Here is a 25923-nt window from a genome sequence, read left to right as displayed (position 1 = left end):
AAGATATATGCATGCCTATGTTTATTGCAGCATTATTTACAATAGCCAAATTATGGAAGCAGCCCAAGTGTCCATTGACAGATGAATGGATAAAGAGGAGGTGGTATCTATATACAATGGAATATTACCCAGCTATAAAAAAGAATGAAATCTTGCCACTTGCAACAACATGGATGGACTTGGAGGGTATAAAGTTAGATACCATGTGATTTCACTCATTTGTAGAATTTAAGAAACAAAACAAACAAAGATAAAAAAGAGACAAACCAAAAAACAGATTCTTAACTATAGAAAATAAACTGACGGTTACCAGAGGGAAGGTAGGTGGAGGGGTGAAATAAGTCAAGGGGATTAAGAGCACACTTATCATGATGAGCACTGATAAAGTATGGAATTGTTAAATTACTGTATTGTACACCTGAAAATATACTGGAATCAAAATTTTTTACATAAATGAGTAAATAAATTAAAAATAAAAATAAAAAGGACTAGAGGCTATCGCGCTAGTACTCCTTTGACGATAATGCCAATTCCCCACCCAAATCAATGAAGACAGTCAGACACGCTAGTGCTGCACAGGAAAGCCAGTAAACAACAGTGCATGAAGAACATTAAAGGCTCTTGGGTGAGAGAAGGTGGGAGAATCTATAGAGCAACAAATGGCAATGTACTCACACGACTCCCTTTTGGATCTTAATTCAAAGTTAAAAGAAAAAAAAGATAGAGAAATATAAAAACTGACCAAATTATTTGGTGATATTAAGGTATATTTCATGATGTGATGTGATGTGATGTGATGTGATGTGATGTGACATGATGGTGGTATTATGTTTTAAAGAGTCTTTTAGAAATGCATACTGAGGCGTGCCTAGGTGGCTCAGGTTAAGTGTCTGGCTCTTGATTTCAGCTCAGGTCATGATCTCAGGTTTGTGAGATTGAGCCCCAAGTTGGGCTCTGAGCTGGGCATGGAGCCTGCTTAAGATTCTCTCTCTCTCTCTCTCTCTCACCCTCTGCCCCTTCCTAGTCCCCTTCTCCAAAAAAGAAAATAACATTTTTTTAATTAAGAAAAAATTTGTTTTAATTTAAAAAGAAAAGCATAGTGAAACACAGATGAAGTGATATAATATCTGCTTCAAGATGATGGTGGGAGGGAATATGGGTAGAGATATGGATGAAACACAACTGTTCATGCATTGATAATCATTGCAGCTTAATGACAGAAATTTCAATTTTCTATAATTTATATAAAAATTTTAAAGATTTATTTTAAAAACCCAAAAGCTCTTGGGTTATTTCTGAATTTAAAAAAATCTAGAATTATAGAAAGCTGAAACTTTAAGAATCAGCTCTACTGATTCATAGACTAGACAATACTTAGAGGACACTTCCTCTTTATAGTAGTAAAAAACATGGTCAATGACTTCATTCAGGTCTTTAACAATGAAGGAATCCCTTTGCACATCCCCGCAAGATGCCCATCCAGCTCTATCAGATGCATCCAGTTACAGGGCATCCACTGCCTCTAAGCCAACCAAATTCTCTGCCACGCTGCTCATAGAATGTGGTGGCCTTTCTCTACATTCAAATATTCCTTCCTATATAGCTTCCTTTTTTTTTTTTAAGATTTTATTTATTTATTTATTTATTTGAGAAAGAGAGAGCAAGCGGGGTCGGGGGAGCAGGGGGGAAGAGGGAAGGGGGGAGGAGGAAAGAATCTCAAGCAGATTTTGCACTGAGTGTGGACCCTGACACAGGGCTCGATCTCAAGACCCCAAGATCATGACCTGAGCCAAGACCAAAAGTCAGACGCCAAATGGACTGAGCCACCTAGGCACCCCCTTTCCTAGATAGCTTCCATATTTCAAACTCCATTCCTGCCACCACTCTTTTTTTAATGGGAAAAGACATAGGTATGTTAATGATCAATAATAAAGTCTCTGTAAGCCTGAAAGTCCACCGTGAATGAGTAAATATATGAACAAAGTACATTGCTGGGTTTGTCTACTGTACATCATGATATAAGATGATGCAATTGTTTAAAGTATTTGCATAAATTGCATAAAATGCTCCTAGATAGTCTTATGGACTCCACCTCCTCCACAGAAACACTAGGCCACAACTTTCTTTAAATAATATTCATTTCTAGAATACACATTAAACATTTGAAAATGAAAAAACTAGGATATTCTGTGCAGGAAGCAAAGATAGATAATGTCGCTAGAAAAGAATGAGATCTTTTTGGGATTGTGGATATGATTGAATTCCTCTTCCTAATAATGCTGAAGATAGAGGGGGAAAAAAGCTTAAAAGCTTCTTCATCTGGCGCCAGGACAGTCCCAGTCTTGAAGGAGATGGGGTCAGATAGCAGGAAAGGCAGAGTAATTAATTAGCGTCATGTATAACAATGTATCTCAAACTTTAATGTCCTCACCAATCACCTGAGAATCTTCTTAATATACCAATTCTGACTCAAGAAGTCTGGGGTGATGCCCCAGGTTCTGCTTTCCAACAAGCTTCTAGGTGATGTCCTTTATATAGGCCAACCTTGGAGTTGTTTGGAAGTTGTGAATAGAGAGCAGTGGGTTGTTCTGCAGCCTTGAGAACACCTTCCTTTACAAGTTGTATTTGCCTGAGAGCCTAGATTGTGAGTTTTGAAGCTGGGGAGAAAGCAGAGCAGAGCTTGAAGAAACCAAGACTCAGAAGAATATGGCCAGGAGGTCTTTCTAGAAGTGAATTAACTAAGACACTCTGCCTCCAGGACCAAATCCTCTTTATTATGATAAATAAAGCCTACCTGCTACCTAGCCAAGCATCCTAAAGGGAAATCTGTTTATAGCCTCCCCCTCCAGCACCCCCCCACCCCGCCCACTGTGGCCTTACTCTCCTCCCATCAAGTACAGGGACTTTGGTTAAACGGCCCTACCCAAATGCAAAAGAAACACAAGCCAGACAATTATATTAATAATATAAATTTCCGTTCATAAATAAGGAAAGGCAACCAAAGGCCTTCTGAAATGAATAAAACCAAAGCATTGAAGAGAAAGATTGAGGCAAATAAATAGAACTACCAATGTAGAAACAGAAATAATTAAAAAAACAGAAAAGAACTTTTTTATATTTTCTAATTAGTAATCTCAGATAGTTGAAAGGCTACTGCATCCATAATATAAACACAGCCAGCTATGAAAAGAAAGTAATGAAAGATAAGAAATAGTGATGCCAATTATGGCCCGAATGTTTGTGTGCCCCTCCCTCCAAATTCATTTATTGAAATCCTAGCCCTTGATGTGATGGTATTAGGAAATAGGGCTTTTGGGAGGTAAGTCATAAGGGCAGAGCCTTAATGAATGGGATTAGGGCTCCTCTAAAAGAGATCCCACAGAGCTCTTTTGCCCTCTTCCTACTGTGCAAGGATACAAGTTGGTAGTCTGCAACCCAGAAGAGGATCCTCACCAGAACCTGACCATTTTGCTACCCTGACCCCGGACTGCTTGCCTCCAGAATTATGAAAAACAGATTTCTGTTGTTTATAAAACACTCAGTCCATACTACTTTGTTTTAACATCCTAGACTAAGATGACACTAGTATCTAAAAACTTAAATTAGAGTTTACAAAAAAGGACATGGCCAATGATAAAATTAGTAACTTGAAGTTGAAAATTTATCAAAAATGATAAAGACAAGAACTTCTTTTGGATTATTGAGCAAAATCTGAATCTTTACACATCTTCTAAAAGTCATACAGATCAACAAAAAGAATATATAGAGCCACACAAATTTAATGCCTTGAGCATAACTAGAAGACAGAGAACACTACAAACTTCAAGTTACTTGTAAATAGATTTTTTAAAAAACAGACAACAATTTCCAGCAGAGCTCTTTCTTGAGCTCCTACTACAAGCCTATGCAGAGAGCTAGCGTATAATAGTTGATTTTATGTGTCAACTGGACTGGATCACAGAATGTCCAAATATCTGGTTAAACATTATTTCCAGGTGCACCTGTGAGGGTGTTTCCAGAAGAGATTAGCATTTTAACTGGTAAAGGAAAGCAACTGACTCCCCAATGTGAGTGGACATGATTCAATCCACTCTATGAGGGCCTAAATAGAATAAAAATGTGGAAGAAGGGAGGATTCACTCTCTCTTTGTCTGACTGCTGAGCTGGGACATTGATCTCCTACACTCAGTGCTCCTGGCCTTCAGACTTGGACTGTAATCTACAACATTGGCTTTCTGGCTTTCAGGCCTCTGAACTACATGACTGGCTTTCCTGAACTTTCCTGTGGGACTTCCCAGTCTCCATAAGCACATGAGTCAACCTCTTATAATAAATCTCTTTACGTATATATCCGAGATCTCCAGAGAAAAGAACCAATAAGGTATATATAGATATATAAAAGAGGAGATTTATTATAGGAATTGGCTCATGCATTTATAAGACCAAGAAGTTTCACAATCTGCCAAATGCAAGCTGGAGAACCATTGAAAGCTGGAGATGTCACTCTGTCCAAGTCCAAGGCTGGAGAATGCAGGGGCAAATGTTCTAAATCCTGATTTAAGTCCAAAAGCCCAAGAACCAGAAGCACCAATGTTCAAGGTCAAGAGAAGATGAATGTCTCAGCTCAAGCAGAGAGAGAACTCACCTTTCCTCTGCCTTTCTGTTAAATTTGGGCACTGAATAGTTTGCATGATGCCCATCCACATTGGGGAGGGCAATCTGTTTTACTTAGTTCATGAATCCAAATGTTACTCTCTTCAAGAAACACCTTCACAGACACACTCAGAAATAATGTTTTACTAGCTATCTGGGCATCCCTCAGTCCAGTCAAATTGACACATAAAATTTACCAGATAAATATATACATATCCTATTAGTGATATTTATATATATATAAATCATTATATTTTATATATATATATATCCTATTAGTTCTTTCTCTGGAGAACCCTGGTTAATACATAGGGAGTGTCAAGAGATGAGGAGATTGATATGAAACAACTCCCAGGGGGAAAAAAGTACACCCTAAGTACAAAGATACTAAAAAGAGAGTCCTAGTACATTAGGGTACTAATTAAAGAAGGACTCAAAGAGGCAGTCTTGGAAAGGCAAATCTGGGAGAAACTAGGAAAGAATGACTTTCATTGAATCAAGAGATAACTTGGGGAAAGTTCAGGAAAAGGATTAATTTAATATATTTAATAGTAGTTCTAATGTTAAACATACGAATAATACACAGAAATAAGGCAAGCTAAAAGGTGGAAAGAAAAAGGAGAGGGCAAGAAAAAAGAATAAAATACTGAATAAATACTGTTGTGTAGGCAGCAGACGGAAGTCAAAGGATATTACTGAAAACTGAAAAACCAGATAGGAAAAGGTTACATTTAAAAACAGAGACTAAGAACATTTAAAAAGACATAAATACAAGGACAAAAATCACAAATCTTCCTAAATACCAAAAGAAGTTAAAAATAAAAAAAGCAAAGAAAACCTATCACTAGAAAAATACAATAAATATAATACATTTATATTAGTTATAGTAGTTATAAAATAATGATGAAATGAAGAATGAATATATCAATCATATCAATATACATAAATGGGCTTAATTCACCTAATATAAGAAAAAGATTTTCAATTTGACTCACAAAGTTAAGACCCAACGATATACTGTATCTAAGAAAAAGATCTAGAACAAAGTTAGAAAGGCTAAAAATAAAGGAATTGGCAAAAGAATACTAGGCTGGGATGGCTAGCCACTAGGGTGGCTCAATTGGTTAAACATCCGACTCTTGCTTTCAGCTCGGGTCATGATCTCAGGGTCATGAGATTAAGCCTCACATGGGGCTCCACACTCAGGGTGGAGTCTACTTGAGATTCTCTCTCTCCCTCTGCCCCTTCTGCTTGTGTGCTCGCTCTCTTGCTCTCTCTCTCTCTCTCTCAGATAAATAAATAAATCTTTTTTTAAAAAGTACACTAGGTAAATGGAAACAAAAGCAAGGGGTTTCAGTCTTGAGCTCAAAATAGAATTCAAAAGCATTAAACATAATCAGGAACACTTTTTAATGCTAAAAGTCACAATTCACAATGAAAATATGATAGGTATGCTCCTAATAACCTAACAGCCAGCTTTTTAAGGCAGAAACTATAGGAGATACAAGAAGATGAGGATACATTTTTTTTAAAGATTTTATTTATTTATTTATTTATTAGACAGAGATAGAGAGCCAGCGAGAGAGGGAACACAAGCAGGGGGAGTGGGAGAGGAAGAAGCAGGCTCATAGTGGAGGAGCCTGACGTGGGGCTCGATCCCATAACACCAGGATCACGCCCTGAGCCGAAGGCAGACGCTTAACCGCTATGCCACCCAGGTGCCCCGAGGATACATTTTACATAGGAGGTTTTAATACACCAGTTTCAGCACGAGACAGAATAAACAGACAGCATGTCGATAAGGTTATAAAAGACCTAACCAACATAATCAATAAGGAAGAACTATGGATATGTGTTGAACTTTACATCCTGATATTAGAGGATTCATCACCTTCTAAAGCACACATGAAACATCCACAAAAAATGGTCATGATATAGGACCACAAAAAAAAAAAGAAAGAAAGAAAGAAAGAAAAAAACCTGAAAATTTTAAAACCTTCTATTAAACAACTCTTCAGTAGGGGGAAATGTAAAATGTAATTACATAATTTCTAAAATATAATGATAATAAAAATATTACATATCAGAGTCTATGGAATACATTTAAAGTGGTAATCAGAGAAAATTCAAAACCTTAAACACATATCAATAAAATGAAAAAATGAAAATAAATTTACTTTCCAACTCAAAAATGAGAAAAAAAATAAAGAAAAACCAAAAGAAAGCACAAGGAAAAACATATTAAAGATAAAGGCAGAATGAAAAAAAAAGATAAAAACAGAATGAATAAAGTAGAGAAAAAGAATGCAATAGCTCTAATTAATAAATGAGAATCCTATTTTTTTAATTAACAAAATAAAGAAACCTCTTAGGTAACTTAATCAAGGGGAGAAAAGGACAAAGCACAGGTATACAAACTAAGAAATAGCAAAAGGAAAATAACCACTGAAACACAGGAAACCTTAAATTTCCAAGAAACTATTTTGCATACTTCTATGCAAATAAACTCAGAAACCAAGGCATGAATAATTTCCTAGGAAAATATAATTTACCAAAATTGATGTCATTAGAAATATGTTTAAACAAGCCAATTTCCATAGAGGAGATAGAGAAAGTTATCAAGGCTAAGATTCACCAAGAAAATTTCAGAGGGGAATTCAAATTATCAATGACCATAAAGTCCCATGCCACACACACACACACACACAAAGAGCTTAAAAACTGAAAGAAAACTTCAAAATACTATTTATGAAGCAAGAATGACATTGATACTTAAACCTAATAAAAACAATAAGAAAATAAAATTACCAGTTAACAGATACAATGGTAGAGAGATCTCATTCACAAGAGCAAGAAATGATAAAATACTTAGTAATAAACTTAACAATAAAGGTACAAAACTGTCACGAAAATTTTAAACACTCCTGAAAGACACAAAAGTGATTTTAACAATCAGAAAGACTTTTCATCTTTTTGATGAGATTATTTCAACACCATAAATATGTCACTTTTCCAAAAGTTAATTTATAAATTTAACAAAGTCCCAATGAAAAGACCAAGCTTTTTTTTTTATGGAGCTAGATGCATATAAAGAAAAAAAAAAAGAACAGTTAGAAAAACATGAAAAAAGTAAATAAAGTTTAAGGGGCCAGGAGGGGAAAGAGAATTAATCCTATCAGATATTAAACATCCTCAATAAGCAAAGTAGTGTGTTATTCACTTATGAATAGACAGAACAATTAATTTCCAAATCACTGAGGCAAAGATGAACTCTTAAAATTAGTGGTGTTAGGGTAACTGAATAGCCATTTGCAAACAGATAAACCTCTATCTACACCTCATACCACACACAAAAATAAACACCAAGTGCATCAGAACTACCCATAAACAATGAAATTGTACTGTATTACAAGAAAGCCTGGGTGAATTCCCCCTATAATCTAGGTATTGGAAAGTTTTCTGACAATGGTTCAAAATCCATATGCAATAAAAGAAACACTGATACATTTGATGATATAAAAATTCTGCATGGCAAAAAAATCCCAAGCTAAGTGCAAGGACAATAAAAAGGTGAGAGAAAATATATGCAGCATATATCACAGATAAAGGGCTAATATCCCTAACCCATAAAGAAGTCTTAAAAATGGAGAGGAAGATAAAGATTAAACAACCTTGATGGAAAAAAGACCAAAGGTATGAACAGACAATTCATATATATATTTAAAATGGGGGAAGGGGTGCCTGGCTGGCTGAGTTGGTGGAGTGGGTGGCTCTCGATCTCCGGGTTGTGGGTTCCAGCCTCACGTTGGGCATAGAGACTACTTTAAAAAAAAAAAAAGGAGGGGGGAAGTGATAAGAGATGGAAAATATGAGAGAAAAGTTAAAGACACAGAAGAGAGATTTGGAAGATACAATACCTCTCTAATTTGAGTTCTAGAAGAAGCACACAAACAGACTTGGAGGAAAAAATTTTTTTAATTAAAAATAAATTAAAAAAAAACACAGAAAAAACTTCTAAACCTAAAACAGACTTGAATCTCCCGTTCAAAGGCCCAGTAGAATGAAAGAAAAAGTTTGAAATCAAACCTGCAAAACATAAAGAAAAAAAAATTCTTACGGAAAGAAACAGCTTACCTATAAAGGAATGAGACTCAGGTGTCAGAAAGAACAACCTTGTTATCAATAACATTGGCTGCTAGAAATCAATGCATCAAGGGGAGCCTGGGTGGCTCAGTCAGTTGCACAACCCACTCTTGGTTTCTGCTCAGGTCATGATCTCAGGATTGTGGGATGGAGCCCCAGGTTCCAGCACAAGAGAGAGAGAGCACAAACAGGGCAGAGGGAGAGGGAGCGGGAGAGGGAGAGGGAGAAGCCTACTCCAGGCTGAGGAGGGAGCCCAGCACAGGGGCTCGATCCCAGGACCCTGAGATCATGACCTGAGCAGAAGGCAGATATGGGGGGCGCCTGGGTAGCGCAGTCCTTAAGCGGCTGCCTTCGGCTCAGGGCATGATCCCAGCGTTCTGGGATCGAGGCCCCCATTAGGCTCTTCTGCGGGGAGCCTGCTTCTTCCTCTCCCACTCCCCCTGCTTGTGTTCCCTCTCTCGCTGGCTGTCTCTCTCTCTGTCAAATAAATAAATAAAATCTTAAAAAAAAAAAAAAAAGAAGGCAGATATGGAACTGACTGAGCCACCCAGGCATCCCTGACCTTCAGAGATCTTGTAAGATTCACTTACCGTACACCTTTTCTGGAAAAGAAACAACTTAAGAGTTTTCCAGTGAAAATGAAATCACTATATTGTACACCTGAAACTAATATAGCATTGTGTGTCAGCTATACTTCAGTAAAAAAAAAAAAAAAAAAAATTAAAGAAAAAGAAGGAACCACCTTCCCAGAGATATAATAAAAAGCAATCCCAGGTTGACATCTGGCAGCAGGTTCAGACAGCAGCCACCCTGAATTATGAGGGTAAGCCAGAGGGCCTCAAAAAACATCTTCAAGAAAAAAATATATGTATTACATAAATTCTATGATAAAGAATCAGCAAGATATTAATAATGCAATATAGATATATGCTACTCTGTAAATAAGAAAAAAAAGAAAGGCAATGAGAAATGTCAAGGGAAAAGGTATATAAATAAAAGTCATTTCCTGTCTGAAATGAATTAAATTGTGGCATGATTTTGAGCAACTGATGGATTTTTACAAAAGAGAACCCATTTTACCTGCACACGTGTAGCACTCCTTTGAGTGAGACAGGTTTAATGACATAGGACTACATTTCTCATTCTAGAGTCTAATGATATTACATAAATAAATGCATTTTACTGATTTCTGTGTTTGACTATATCAACCTATAGTCAAAGGAAAAAAAACATGTATAGTAAAGATGTAAAATATATTATAAGTCTTACCAACTGAAAGAAAGTGGTACATAGGTAGAAGAACTTGAAGGATGAGAGAGAGTAAAGAAAGATGGAAATGTACAGTAGGAAATCAACAGATATTATCTAAGGTTGCTGGAGGACCAGACAGAGGTTAACTGTGTTCTTAAAATTTATCACGGTAAACACTACATGATCTAAAAACAATAATGTAACTAACAAAAATTAGGGGGTGAAAGGGAGCAAGGATTGAGAAGCATCATAGTATGCAAAACTCATTTTTCATAGCAAAGAATCACAAGATACTGTCTAAAGATTTATAAATCAAAAAATAAAAGCATAAATATGTAAATTAGCAACATGGAGATCACCACCATAACATTATCTGAAAACTTCATGATGCGCTGGAAATAGCACAGAGCCAAGAGCCAGGAAATCTAAGCCCTAAGCTTTACTTTTCACCAGCTATGTATACTTATACACGTTTTCTTCTTCTACCTGGTCTTAATATCCATCTTTGTAAATGTGGATAGTTCTCAAAGTGTGGTCCTCAGACCAGCAGCAGCAGCATCTCCTGGGAACTTATTAGAAATGAAAATTATTTGGCTTCGCCCAAACTGACTGAATCAGAAAGCCTGGAGTGGGGCCAGCAATCTGTTTTAACAAGTCCCCCAAATGATTCTGATGCATGCTATTGTCTGAGAACAATCATACTAGACCAGGGGCCAACAAATGGCAGTCCATGTGCCAAATCCACTCCACACCCATTTTGTAAATAAAGTTTTATTGCAAAACAGCCACACTCTTTGGTTTATATATTATCTATATTTGCAATTAAGCAACAAAGCAGAGTTCAATAGTTGAGGTAGAGATCATATGGCCTGCAAAGCCTAAAATATTTACTCTCTGGTCCTTTCCAGATAATGTTTAATAACCTTCAACCTAGAATATTCTGACTGATAATACTGATTGCACATCATTACTAAATTTAATTCAATGTTTATTACCCCGGTGAAATTGTAGAAATTATTCAATCAGAGAGGTATTTGTGCTAATAATGTCTAGAGTCCTTTCATAAGGTATTATGGACCAACTGATTCCCCCTCCCCCAACATTCTCAGGACCCCTTAAAACAGGAAGTAATACACAGTAAAGAACCATGTAATAATTAGTAAATCAATAAGTAGTATAAAAAATAAAATAAACAGCAGAAGTCAACACCCCCTGTGGCTTCTTAGGAAACATTATTGACCACATAATGACTGGTGGAAGGCATGATGAGTTGATTTTTAAAAAGCAACATTCACATTTTAAACTCAATACTGCACCCAATAGCTTCTACAATTTTCATCTCAATTCTTCAGATCACCCCATCACCAAAACAACCCACATTATATAATAAATAGGAGATGGGGCTGTTTGTTTCAGCTTGTGGCAATTATCTTCTTTATAATTAATAATACTGCTGAATAAGACCAAATTCCAGATATTTACAACCATTAGCACCCATAAATTCAAGCAAGAGGCTGTGCTCTGAATGTCTAAATAAACCTAAATTGAACATAATCAGAAAAGGCAAAGTGGGCTCCTATCTGAACTGGACAGGTGACACAAAGCAGGATAGTAAAGATATTCTAAAGCAAATGAACAAAGAAAAGCCATTACGTACACAGTAGGTCATCCTACTGGTGAGAAGTGCTGTCAGACTCCTACCTCTTACACAGAGAAGGACAGGACTCTAGCATATTAAATTGTTTTTTCTGCCCTCCGGAATAGTTCATTCAAATTCTCTTGGCATATAAGACTTCCTTACCAGTGTCACCACTTATTTATAACAAATCCATGGGGTGCTCTCTAATTTTGAGCCTTAGCTGGGTGTCGAAGTTCTGGCCTCTGAAGGCATCCCTCCTGAGGGCTGAAGCACATCCACCCACCTTGGGCAATGCAGCAGGCCCACAAAACTCCCCACCCCAACCTCTAGCCTTAGAAGTCAAACGAATAGTTCCATCTCCCTGACTCTGGGCAGCAATTCCTTGGCCAGTCCAGGAAATAATGGACCTCATTCTTGCCACTCAATCAAAGCAGCACTTTTCCAATTAATGCCATTCAAGGCCACTTAAAAACAGAGGTTTTCGTATAGCCTTCATAACAGTAAGAGGCCCAGAGTGAATTTACTTCTGTGGCAGGGCTGATTTCTAAAGCTGATGAATTTTTATAATATATAACATATAATAAGAAATATAAACGAGGGGCGCCTGGGTGGCACAGCGGTTAAGCGCCTGCCTTCGGCTCAGGGCGTGATCCCGGCGTTATGGGATCGAGCCCCACATCAGGCTCCTCCGCTATGAGCCTGCTTCTTCCTCTCCCACTCCCCCTGCTTGTGTTCCCTCTCTCACTGGCTGTTTCTGTCTCTGTCGAATAAATAAATAAAAAATCTTTAAAAAAAAAAAAAAGAAATATAAACAAATTGTTATAATTATAACGTAATTCAGCTTTTTAATACAAAGGAGCAGCTCTCATTATAATTCACAAGGCAAATAATAACAGTGTCCTTCTCCCCTCCTTTCCTAAAGTAGAAATGCCAAGATAACATTCTACCAGACAGCATATCACAAATGAGGATATGACTCATCTCAAAGACTATTAATCAGGCTTTATGGGAGGAAAATGGACATAGGAAAATTCACCAAACGTAAGCAGGCCTTTCATCAGATTCATTATAGAAAAGACCCTTTAGAAACAGTAAATAATCATAAAATTACCACTGTTATGAAATACAATCTAATAAAAGTACTTTCTCCAATCCCTGTCAAATAATGAACTCAGATCTGTAAGTAAAACAAAGAAACTGAATAGAGTAATTCAGTAATAAAAATACATACTTAGTTATACAAATATTGATTTTGAGAAAAACAACTGTGATCTAAAAATAGCTGACCATCTTCTCAGTTACTCAGAATGTTTTACTAACGCCTTTTCAAACTCTTTGGCTACAATCAGTAGCCACATGTTTTAAATGACAATATCTTACCTAATACCGCTGAGAAACTGACTCCTAGGATTATCCTGCTCTTGTTATAAGACAGATTCTGAAAACCTTTAGTAGTACAGACACATAGCAGATGGTACCTGATAGGCTAAAGTGGGCCCTCAGTTGTTACTGGAAACATAACGGTGATGTGGCAATGATATAACCATATATATTTTAATACCATGAGATCCACGTGGGAAGATTTCTAACTCAAGAGTTTTGTACTACATTTAATTCACAAAGAAATCGCAGAGTCAGGGAAGCTCAGGAAATATAATTTTTGGCTTATGTTGCATTTAAGGAGAAGAAATACAGAACTGTGAAAACAAGTCAAAGATTTGGGTACTGCCTTCCCTCTGTCTCTCAACTTCTCCACATGCCCCACTACTGCCTCTTATCCAAAAGCTAAGCCTGACTCCACATTTTCTTCCTCACACCTCAAATGCCTCTTCCCTTTCCCCACAGTGTCTCCCTGTCAGCCCTAGCAGTGAGTCTCACCCTCGGCGGAACGCTGGAATCACTTGTAGAGCTTTCAGCACTACAGAAGCCTAGGTTCCCCCCTGAAAAAGTTCTGATTTAATTAGCCTGAGTTTTGGTCTGGACATCAGGATTTTTTTAAAACTCCCCAAGTGATCCTGGAGCGCCTGGGTGGCTCAGTCAGTTAGGTGTCCAACTCTTGGTTTCAGCTCAGGTCGGTCATGGGATTGAGCCCTGCACTGGTCTCCATGCTAGTGCAGAGTCTCTTGAGATTCTCTCTCCCTCTGCCCTTCCCCTCGCTTGTGCATGTGCTTGCGTATTCTCACTCTCTCTCAAATAAATAAGGGGCACCTGGGTGGCTCGGTCAGTTAAGCATCTGACTTCAGTTCAGGTCATGCTCTCAGGTCCTGGGATGGAGCCTGGGAAAGAGACCAATTGAACTTCCTACTCAGCAGAGAATCTGTCCCTCTTTATCTCCCTCTGGCCCTCCCCTCAACCCCCATGCACTCTCTTGCACGCTCTCTCTCAAAAAAATAAACAAAATCTTTTTAAAATTAAAAAAAAAAATTTTAAATAAATAAATAAAATCTTAAAAACCAACTCCCAAAAATTCCCGTAATGTGCGGCTAGGATGGAAACCACCGTCCTAGCATACTTTTGGTAAGGGAGAGCCAGGCAAAATAACAAAATAAAACAAGATGGGACAATCAAAACCAAAATGAGGGGTCAATTCCACATGCCCAGACAAGCAGTGAGATCTGTGAATACAATTCCTAAAGCCAAATACCATCATCAGTTTCTCACTCTCCCCCTCCCTGACCCTCACTGGCCCCTTTCTGTCCATCCCTTTCTACCCAGTCCTCCTGCTATCAAGCTAGCTCCCTCCTCTTCATTTTCACCTGTCCCAGTGTAGAAGCCCCTAATCAGGTCTCCCTGCCTTCTTTTCCCGGCTCCGTCTGATGCACCCTGCACACCACCACCAGATTGATCTGGTTGTCATTCTCCTCCTCAAAACCTCCAACAGCCTCTTCCTGCTCACTATGTCTAAACTCCTTAACTTGGTGGAAAAGGCCTGCCCAGTCTGTTTCCAGATGTCTTTCCAGCTCTCATTTCTCACTACTAGCTGAAAAGGAGCCTCACTCTGTTCTGATCAACCTGCATGGTCTATAATTCCTCAAACATATTCTATTTAAAACTTCAAAATTCAGGGGGTGTTGGAAATAGAAGCCAAATGTTTTGCCCAAAATCACACAGCTAGTGAGCAGTAGAATGTGGATTTCATTCCAGACTGGGGCTGTGTCCACAGCTGTTAAACACCACCCTCTTTTCTCTCTCTGGAATGTCACCCTTCCATATCTACCCCTGGAAATCTTACCTATCTTTCAAGGCTATTCGCTCCTAAAGCTGTCCTTGTTTTTCCTGTCTGAAGTGACTTTTCTCTTTTCTGATCTTCTTTAGCACTTTGTTTGCATATTTCACAAAATATCGTGACAACAGAGTCCTGTGACGAGCTTCTTGAAGTTGAAGATACTGTGTTATGGCCTCATCGGTCCTCTATAGCACCTAACAGCACCATCCACACTGTTGGCACGTAGCAAAGATCTGGTGAAGAATGAGCTGCCGTGAGAAGCTTTCTGCACTCACCCGACCTAGCCACAGTGAGAGCTCCTTGTTAATTTCAGGCACAGAGGTATCCTTGCCCTACCCTGGGTAACCTGCCATCCTCCTCTTCAAGGGCATCAGTTCTTCCTTGTTCTGTGTCATGAGTCCTCTGCCAACTGCCTATAAAACATTTTGCAACCTGGGAAGGGCTCTGTTGCCTGGTAACCACTGTAAGATTTAGAAAGATGCATATGGTGGTTAAGTAGGAATCATAAAAGAAACAAGGGTAGTTACATTCTTTGGAACCTGAAATGGAACCTGGACAGTAAGATTCAGGTCAAATTCCCATTTTGGGCCTTCTTACCCATTGTCTCTGTTTTATGTTGAAAGAAATAGGGGTGGGGCAGCAAGTAGGGTATGAGCAAATGCCAGGAAGAGGAAAGGAGACTAACTGGTCAGACAGCTATTCTTTCTCAAGAAACAAACAGCATTCTAGGAAAGGGGAAAACTCGTTATTTACAAGGAATTATATAAGGAACATAGAGCAGAAAAAAGACACCAGGCCAAAACGTTAGTCCCTGATTTTGTCTTATCTCCTCTTCTACATGTGGGAGATAGGGGTCCCACCCCTCAATGCTTCTCTCTATACTGGCCCAGATGGCACTCCATGAATGCTCCTCAGTGTGACTCAGAAAATGCTGCAAGTACAAGATGAAAACCACCTATTTTGTTTAGCACATGACTGCATCCGGGGATTCAGTAAAATTAGACGGTGAGTTTAAAACAAACATAATGAGAATGGCGGGGCCATGTCTACCTGTTGCCCGCCTCCCTGCTTACCCCCTTCCTTTGCTGCTTCCCCTGGAAGGAGAAGTTGCTAAACTGATGGGTCATTGTTTTAGAACGCAAATGAGCCAAAGAGGGAGACCAAGTTCAACCCCTATAAACCAGGGAAGTAAAGCCAGGAGGACTGGAGTTCCCCTCTCGACTCTGTCAGCAGCCTCCTCCTCACTCTATAACAAATACTCATCGATGGAAATGAATTATATCAGAACTGGAAATTCCACCAATAATACTTCTTGAGAACCTACTATGTGCTGGGCACTGTGCTTGGGTAGAGATAAAAGAAAACAAAACAAAACAAAAGCGCTGGCCCCTACTCGAGTTGTTCAGTCTAATGCGAAATGCAGAAATAATTTCCGTATACTATGGTGTTATATAAGGGGTAAGCTCAGGAGTCTATGGAAATTAGGAGTCTGTGAGAGCAGAACTGAAGTCAGGGAAGGAGCCCTTGAAGAAATGAGATCAGACTGAGGGCTGATGAACATGAAGAAGTTAGCCAGATCAAGAAGGGTGGGAAAGATGCTCAGAAGAGAGACCCACTTGAGCTCAGCACAGAGACATAAACAACCATCCTTCAAACCAATAAAACCCCAAATCCTCACATGTCTGTGTAATACATGCCATATCTAGGGACCAAAGGAAGAAAGGAAGCAAATTTAAGCACTAAACTTCGAAGGAGTACATTAAAAATAATAATAATAATAATAATAATAATAAAAATCCATAGCCTTCTCTGAAGAAATAAGAATGGTAACAAGCAAACACAAAAACCAAAAAAATCTTTTAGAGTGGGTTTGGTTAAAGCAAACAACTCAACCGCCTGATCTCCACAGGTGGGATGAAACACCAGGTGGCCTTTCAATCACAAAGCTGGTATTGACCTCAAAATCACATGAGGCAGACAGAAAGCAAGCTAAGGAGCACACACATGGCCTAACCTCATGGCAGTTAAGTCAGAGAGGATGTCTTAAGCACTATAACCCCATGGAGGGCAGGGCCTTTCCTGGCTGGAGAGTGGACACCACATTAAGAGTTGGGTCTGGACCCCACTCCCAGCTCAATCTCTGTCTGTGAAATGGTTGTCACCAATATGAACTCTGTTTCGCACACTCTACCCCTAGGAGGCCTGGATATTTACTAGGTATGAGGCCCGGGTTAGGGAGAGTAGAAACAGCAGATGCCAAAAGCATCTCTGTCAAGGTCTCAACTGTGAGCACAGTTTTTATTCCCGGCCTTTGCTTCCTTGCTCTCTGACTTAGTTTCACCATCTGAATAGGACAGGTATAAAATCTGCCTCTAAATTGCTTATTTAGGGGAGATAAACTAAATTAACTCCTAAAATGGCTTGACCTCCTTTAACAAGGGCCATGTGTCCCAGATGACAGGCCCCAGGAAGCCAGAATCACCTGAATCCTGAGCAATGAACCTGAAAGCACAAAGTCAGCATTAGCTATTCAATGTTTCATTCAAACAATGTTTATTAAGTACCTCCTATGTATACACCAGGGTCAAAATGGACACTCACTTATCATTATTTTCTAGACTCTTCCCCCATCCCTTGTCTGTGATGGATAAATAGGAGAAATTGGCCAAGCTACATACTAGCGTGAGCCATGCTCAGGGAAGATTCCATCTCAACCAAGCCCTGCCACATGGGAAATTCAGAATAAAGCCAGTGACTGGGAAGGCAGCAAATGCTGTGTTCAGCTCACCTGGGGATGCTAGTCAGGTAGGTCATGACATTCAGAAAGTCTTCCTCTAGGAGGTGTTTAAACCCCACAAACTCTGGAAAAGTGATGATGGGGGCACCGTCTTTCCCTCGGCCTCCTGCAACAAAAATGGGTGGTCAAGATGTTAACAAAATGTCTTCGTGTCGCATCCTGCAGGTAAGGAACTTTAATGAATATCAAGTTGGGATATAGATACTGGCCTCCCCCTTTTCTCCCTGTATTATTTCAGACTAGAATGTGGGAAGGTAGACACAGAACTATTTTTTTTTAAAGATTTTATTTATTTATTTGACAGAGAGAGAGACAGCCAGTGAGAGAGGGAACACAAGTAGGGGGAGTGGGAGAGGAAGAAGCAGGCTTCTTCCCAGGACCCTGGGATCACGCCCTGAGCCGAAGGCAGATGCTTAACGACTGAGCCACCCAGGCGCCCCGAAACAGAACTATTTTGAACAAGTCTCTTCTCTTTCATGTTTGCTCAAGTGATGTTGTGGGAATTCAATTCTTAAATCCTTTGAAGATAGTTACTGTATAAAAGGTAGTATTCATTTAATTATTTTAGCATAGGTGGAACAGTAAAATAATGTCAACACGAATGTATAATATTGTTCTTCATTTTTATAGTCAGTAAATATCAAAGGTAAAAGAGCATGGTGGTTAAGAGAGTTCATTCTAAAATCAGGCAGCCCAGGAGAGCGTGGGTGGCTCAGTAGGTTAAGCATCTACCTACGGCTCAGGTTATAATCCCAGAGTCCTGGAATTGAGCCCCACATCAGGCTCCCTGATCAGCAGGAGTCTGCTTCCCCTCTCCCTCTACCACTCCCCCAGCTTGTGCTCGCTCTCAAATAAATAAATAAGGGACGCCTGGGTGGCACAGCGGTTGATCGTCTGCCTTCGGCTCAGGGCGTGATTCCGGTGTTGCGGGATCGAGTCCCACATCAGGCTCTTCCGCTGTGGGCCTGCTTCTTCCTCTCCCACTCCCCCTGCTTGCGTTCCCTCTCTCGCTGGCTGTCTCTCTCTGTCAAATAAATAAATAAAATCTTTAAAAAAAAAAAAATAAAAATAAATAAATAAATAAATAAATAAATTTTTAAAAATAAAAATAAAAAAATAAAATCAGACATCCTGGTTCAAATCCTGCTTTGCCATTTGATTTCTATGTGATTTTATGCAAGATACTTGATCTAAATAGCAGTGTCCATATATCTATCCATCTATCTATCTATCTATCTATCTATCTATCTATCTATGTATCACAGGAATAATACCCACACCTACCTCAAAAGGTATTGTGAGGATTGAGAACATACATGAAAAGCACCTTAGTAGAGTGCTTATTACATGTAAGTGTTCAATAAATAGTGATCATTATTATGGTTATAATTATTACAAGGAGGAAATAATCATCTGCCCTTCAATAACTTACCAACAGGGATATAAGACATCACTGTGAAAATGGAAATATAAAATTAATATTTAAATATTTAATTTATCAGAGCAGAAGTCACCAGATTAAATTGAATAGATTCCATTTCCTCATCTCCTTGCAGCTAGATGCAGCTATGGGACTGAGTTCTAGCCCCGAGGTTCCCAAACTGTGTCCCAGGTACCCAGAGAACCATGGTGAACTTGCATAAGCACCATGAATATTTTAAATTTTTGAGGGAAACAGCAATAGTTGGCATCTATAGGACACTATGTGTGCTACGAGCTTGAGGTAGTTCACAATTCCAACATTAAATTGCACTATATTCTTTTGAAAGGCATTGCATCTTTGTGAAGCTGGGTTTTGGTGACTGTTGAGAGAAAAAGCAAGCACAATATGAAAAATAATGTAGAACAGGAAATGAGGGGGGTGATGTCCAGTCTCCTTCCAAGGTTTGAGATTACTGTACTTACCTAAGAATGCAATTTAAACACGACTTTTTCTTTCAATTTCTATATGTTGTTGTTGTTGTTGTTGTTTTCAAATGGCTACTAAGTTCTAAGGATATAGAGACTTACTGAATTGTTTTAACTGTTAGGTATTGCTTTTGGCCAAGAAGGGCTGTGGAAATACTAAGATAGACTGAGATATCTATCTGAGACTAAAAAACTAAGGTACCAAGAACTGAGAAAGCTGGGGAACCTTCGCCTTAGCCAATGGGGTAAGAGCTGAATTGCTGGGAGCACCTTCCAGGTTATGCCCATGGAGGAAAACTATAAGAAAAATAAAGGCTCCCAAGTGAAGCCAACTACAAATGACTGCATGCGTTACACATCTAATGAAAGAGGTAGGGCAGGGTGTGGTTTAGTGAGAATTGTGTGATTAATGAGGGTGTGGGATCAATGAAGAAATTACAGAAAAGGGAGACTCAGAGAAGCAAAGGCAGGCCATGACTCTCAATGCTATCCTAAGGAGAGAGGGGCCTGGCCCACCATCACAAGAATCTAGGCCATGTCAACAGTCTACCTGATGACACCACCATTCAGATCATCCAATCCACTCTGCTGCTCTAAGTCCACACCTGATAAGCATCTTCTGTTTATACTCTAACTTTCCATGTAAATTTGTTTCCAGAGCAAAAATGTGCTGTCAGGCAGACATGAGTATTTGTATCACGTAAAGAGTAAGACAGCCTTGTGGTTTTCTACACCAGTCTCTTCTAGGTACTGTTAATGTGGGGTTAGGTTCTCAGAGACCAAACACTATGGAATGAAACCGTGCTACCTGTCTGGATGACTAGTCATTCTTCTCAGGAAGTATCTCTTTATTAACTCTGCATGTTTATTTTAAATTTTAAAGAAAGTCACCTGCAGATTAGAATGCCTGTCAAACTTTGACATGGTGATTAAGCTGCCTCATTATATTGACTGAAAACAACTTAAATCGGGATACTCTCAGCTTTCACCTCATATTCTTCCTCTTTGCAGTTTTATAGCCATAGAAAGTCTTAGATAAATGCAAATTAAGAGAATTTACATCTCTAGTAAGGCTAAAATTAGATGCATTATAACACTGTACTAATTGCATAACCAATATTTGCCAAAAAAATGGCTAAAACATTTCAAGGACTCAAAACACCCTAAAATATTCATTAAGATAGGATTATATTATTTAATGATTTTGCCTTTTATTGTTAATTATAAATTAAAGCTCTTCACACCTAAGTGGAGAAAGATAGGTGGAGTGTTCTTATATCTCGGTTAATACCAGTACTGAACACCAGAGAGACCCAAGGTTAACTGGGGACACCACCTGCTGTTGAACATTAACTGTAAGGGACAGAAGCCCCAGGGAGACAAAGCTAAGCCTCCATACAGGCACTGACAACCCACAGCAAGGCATTCGGTGCCACCTTGTGAGAAAACATGGAAATGCAAAAGGATGAAAGTATACCAAGCAAGTCCTATTCAAGGAAAATGAAGAAAACCAAACTACCTCGAAGTTAAGTAAAATGATGACTTAAATAAATTTCAGGACTCTGGTATAATTTTTACCTGTTCATTAAATGGAAGAGGACTAGGTTTACTGCAGAAAACAGAAGTAAGTTCTTGGGATACATAAGATCCATGAGGATCTGGGTGTTGGCTGGCACAAACTCCTGTCCTATAGAGAAGAATTTAGAACACCAGGAAATCCTACAGCAAGAGGGTGAAGACCAACAATGAAAGAGAGAGTGAGGCAGCTAACTGCTATTTGTCTTCTAAAATCCATTTTTCTTTTCTCTCCCCCCAAAAAACTAATTTTAGCTGGGAAAATGGTAATACCACTTCCTGGGAGGCACTTTAGAAATCTCAGGGCCTGGGATAACGAATAATCTATCCTACATAATAAAGAATTGTCCCACTTCCTGTGTGGTTTTTGAATATCTTAACAGAAACTCAATACAAGTGAAAATTCCATTTATAGTGATCAGATTCTACACATTCTAACTGTTTTATACATAATAATAAAGGGTTTTTAAGTATTTTTCCATTTTATTGAGATATAATTGATATTTAACATGATATTAGTTTAAGGTATATATATATATATATAATGATTCGATATATGTATATATTGTAAAATGATCACAATAAGTTTAATTAACATCACCTCACAAATCACTTTACAAACTCTTTAGATCTAATCTCTTAGCGATTTTCAAAGACACAACGTGGTACTGTTAACTACAGTCATCACACTGTACATTACATCCCCAGAACGTATTTATCTTGTAACTGGGAGTTTGTACTTTTGACCACTTTCTTCCATTTCCCGCACCCACCCTGCCTCTGGCAACCACCAATCTTTATCTCTGTTTCTGTGAGTTTGGTTTTTTTTAGATTCCCCATACAACTAATGGTAAAGTATTTGCCTTTCCTTGTCTGGCTTATTTCACTTAGCATAATGCCCTCGACACCCATGGTGTCGCAAATCAGAAATTATTTTTAAATGATTTAAATATATACTGAATTTTTCAGGAATGCAACTACCCTATAAATTGAAAGAAGATAATACTTTACTTTGTTCAGAATTTATCAACTTTGTTCAGAACTATATCAAGAATTGTTTACTCTTTCAGAACATCACTACAGTAAGACCACTCAGGGGGTCTGATCACCCACACCGCACCCCCGCATTTGCAGCTATCACATTCATGGTGACTCCAAGCACCTGACTACTTTATTACTTTTTCTAGTATAGCTAGAAATACATATTGAAATACACACTATTTTACTACTCTTACTTTCCTTTATTTCTCCTTTACTGCTCTCCTTTACATATTCTTTTTTTCAGCATATGCATAAATAGGGGGTAGCTAGTCACCCTCTGTGAGCACACAACTAAACTACATTTGCTAGCTTCCCACGATGCTAAGTGTATCCATATAAGTGATCCAGGTTCAAGTCAATGGTATGTGGTGTATGCTGTTGCTGAGCTGAGGCTTTTAAGAAGCGGTATGCTCTCTTTTCCCTGTCTGCTTTCTGTATAGAGGTAATAAGATGGCCACAAAGTGGATAACAGTAACATGAGCCATAAAGTGGAAGGAACCTTCACGTGGGATGAAGATGGAGAAAAGTCATCTGCTGACCATGAACGTACATGCTAGAATGCCCCAAGAGAAACAACTAAATTTCTGTTGTGTTTGTTTGAACTACTATACACTTTGGAGTCTATTTGGTACGGCTGTTCAGCCCCCCCTAAATAATACTGGTTATGGTATCCATAAATTTCAATTCAGGATAGTGGAGGGCAATACAAATCATTTGTTATTTAAAAAAAAAAAAAAAAGGATTTCAATCCAACCTGACTGCAAACCATTTCCATAGTCTACACTACTCAATACAATAGCTACTAGACATATGTGGCTGTTGAGCACCTGCAATATAACCAGTCCAAATTGAGACGTGCTATCAATGTGAAATACAAACTAAACTTCCAAGGCTTAACACAAAAAAATGTAAAGTATCTCAACAATAATTTTAAGTATTGGTGATGTGTTGGCATAATATTATAGATGTATTGGGTTAAATAAAAATGCTATTAAAATTAATTTCATGTGTTCGTCCTTGTTTTTTTAGTATGGTTACTACAAAACTTAAAAGTACAAATGTGGGTCACAGTATATCTCTGTTAAACCATACAGCTCTCCACACCTTCTTGTATTGGTTCTCATTTCCTGGATACTAACCCCATCTCTGATTTAGATAGAAGTTTTGAATCTGGTCAGTTCCTTAATTTGACATTCTCCTTTGTTTCAGTGAGAATTTCCCACTTTCTGAGGGGAAACACTGTGGACTCCACAAGCCTGAGTATTTTACACCCTCATTATTAATTACTTCTAAAAGTGTTGTGTGAGAGAGGGGGGGAACTTTAGACAATTATTCCAAGGGGGGAAATCACCGTTAAAAGAAAAAGAAAAGGATAATTCCTTTTAATTAGAGGAAAGGTACAGATAAATGCTAATTTATAACCAACCCCCTCTCTCCTGACCACCTCCTACCATAGCCATTTAAAAGCTAAATATTTGCCTTTTCTGACTCCCTTGCTGGTAGAAATGTCTACATGACACTGTTCCAGGAGGACACATAAGCAGAAGTCTACCAAGAGCTTCTCGGAAAGTTTCTGTTCTTAAGGCAGGAAGAACAGAAGCAGCCAGTATTGCTCCTTCACCTTCTTCCTGCTTTGGACACAGACTTGGTATCTGTTCTTATCAACCACACTAACATTAAGACTTCAAAAAAACAAGAGAATCACAAAGATGCACCCTTAATGTCTTTGAGCCACTGATCTAATACAAGGAATTTCTACTTTTGGACTTCTTGTTATGTGGCTTAGAAAACAAACAAACAAGTCCTATGGTCCTATGGACTAAGCGCTTTTATAGTCAGATACTATGCAAAGCACTTTCCTTAAAACAACCCACTTTATCGACGAGAAACCTGAGGCTCACAGAGACATACTAATTGTGTTGGAATGTGAACACAGAATCGTCTGAGACCAAAGCCTAGAGTGTTTCCACCACACTAACCTACTTATATTCTCTTGTTTCCTAGCTAAGCCCTAAATTTAGAAATATCCCAAGTTCACTGGGAACATGCCAGTTGTCTTTCAACATCAGAGCCACCAGAGGCCCAGCCCTGGTCACTATCCAGTTCCTGCTCGTGGCCCCTGCTCACGGACTTGACCATCCATTGACCCCCAACCATCTGGCCACAAAGCTGGGTCAGCCATCTCTCCCACCAGCCATGGGAGCACACTCAGAGCACAGCAGGCCAGGCCACTGGGGCCTCACTGAGAAAAAGGCTCCATCCTGTCCTTCCCAGCATTCCTGGTGGACAGGGCCTCTGGCTCTTTCCAGAGCTCAGGGGAATCTGTAGAAAAGTCTGCAGCTAGAATATCCTCACCCTGCTTGCCTGAATCAGGAAACGGAAAACTGCCGTAACCCAGACCAGAGGCCATAGCTGGGTTGCCACAATGATGGGAAAAAACCTAAGCATGGAGATTTCCATTTTACAACCACAGAGACACAGGGACCCACCACGGTCTCCTTACTGACATCTGCTGCCGCTTCAGGTAAGGACGAAAAGGCCTAGTAATTCCAAGAAAGTGCTGACTCAGAGAACCCCAGAGCTACTGATATTCGAGACTTGCAGTGTTGCAAACACTACCACAGCTAATCCATGCTTCGCTCTCCTAAGAAGGGCAAACTTGAGGCCACGAGATGAGAAAAGAAGTTCAAAAATGAAAGGAGTGTCTTTACCACGGTCAAAGTGATTTTTCCTAACGCAGAGGTGTCCTCTCTGGTCCAGTGTGTGTTCCTATAGTTCTGTGTTCTCCATTAAAGAGCAGCAATTATCTCTATTACTGACTTAGTTGTCATTTCAACTGGGAGCATGTCTTTGGTTCGTTATACAAACTGTATCACGCTGAAAAGTACTTTTTGTAATATAATCCTAAAATAAACGTTTTTATGGGATTACGATATATCGGGGGAAAAAGTCATGTGGTTGGTAGTTGCAAAGCTAAGCATTTTTCATACACTACGTCTTTGATCCTCAAAATTAGGATGATCACACCCATTCATTACACAAATGAGGAAAGTGAGGCTTAGAGAACTAAGGTGCCCAAGGAGATGCAGCTGGCCAACAGCAGAACCTAAATCCATAACTAGGGCTGTGTGGTACCTATTTACCACCTCTGAGAAATAAGAATAGAGAGAAACGCCTCAGTGATACTCAAACGAGATAACTTTGGATCACTTAATGCATAAATTAATCAGTCACTGTTCTCCTTCCCCAGATGAGCCATTATATAGGCCAGAATCCTGTGCTGGGGCATCCAACTTTTGGTGTAAGGATACAGAAATGAACTCCACCTCACCCATCATCCATTCCAGGCCTTGCAGCCTTCTGTGGTATAAGGCCTCAGCAGCAGTTGCCAGAAACCCAGAGGGCAGTCCCCGTCCTGCCTTTCGTTGTACAGAGTCCCAGCCTCTCCGTGAGAAGCTGTGAGACTGCACGTTCAGGAGGCTAGTTAGGCACTCCCATGGGGGCCAAGACTGAGGTGCCTAGGCCGGGCATGTGAGGGGCAGTCCTCACAGGACAGACCAGCAGGACTTGGATAATTTTGAGCTGAGCTCCTATTATACTACAGTTTCTGTTCTGAACAATACAGGCAGAAATAGGGACGCCTGGGTGGCTCAGTGGATTAAGCAGCTGCCTTCAGCTCAGGTCATGATC

The 25923-nt window shown here is 39.2% G+C and overlaps 1 protein-coding gene across 1 annotated transcript in view; it reads right to left on the bottom strand.

Annotated features, from left to right (window-relative positions):
• The window catches only part of MCF2L2 (MCF.2 cell line derived transforming sequence-like 2), a 253980-nt gene that overhangs the window by 195656 nt on the left and 32401 nt on the right, over positions 1-25923 (bottom strand). The window contains exon 3 of the mRNA XM_040621737.1: positions 17701-17815. Coding sequence (XP_040477671.1) covers positions 17701-17815 — 115 coding nt within the window. The remainder of the gene's footprint in view (positions 1-17700; positions 17816-25923) is intronic.

The sequence above is a fragment of the Ursus maritimus genome, unplaced genomic scaffold (genome assembly GCF_017311325.1).
Source record: "Ursus maritimus isolate PB19 unplaced genomic scaffold, ASM1731132v1 scaffold_4, whole genome shotgun sequence".
Taxonomy (NCBI): Eukaryota; Metazoa; Chordata; class Mammalia; order Carnivora; family Ursidae; genus Ursus; species Ursus maritimus.
The sequence above is the reverse complement of the archived record's forward strand: the minus strand, read 5'-3'. Positions and strand labels throughout refer to the sequence as shown.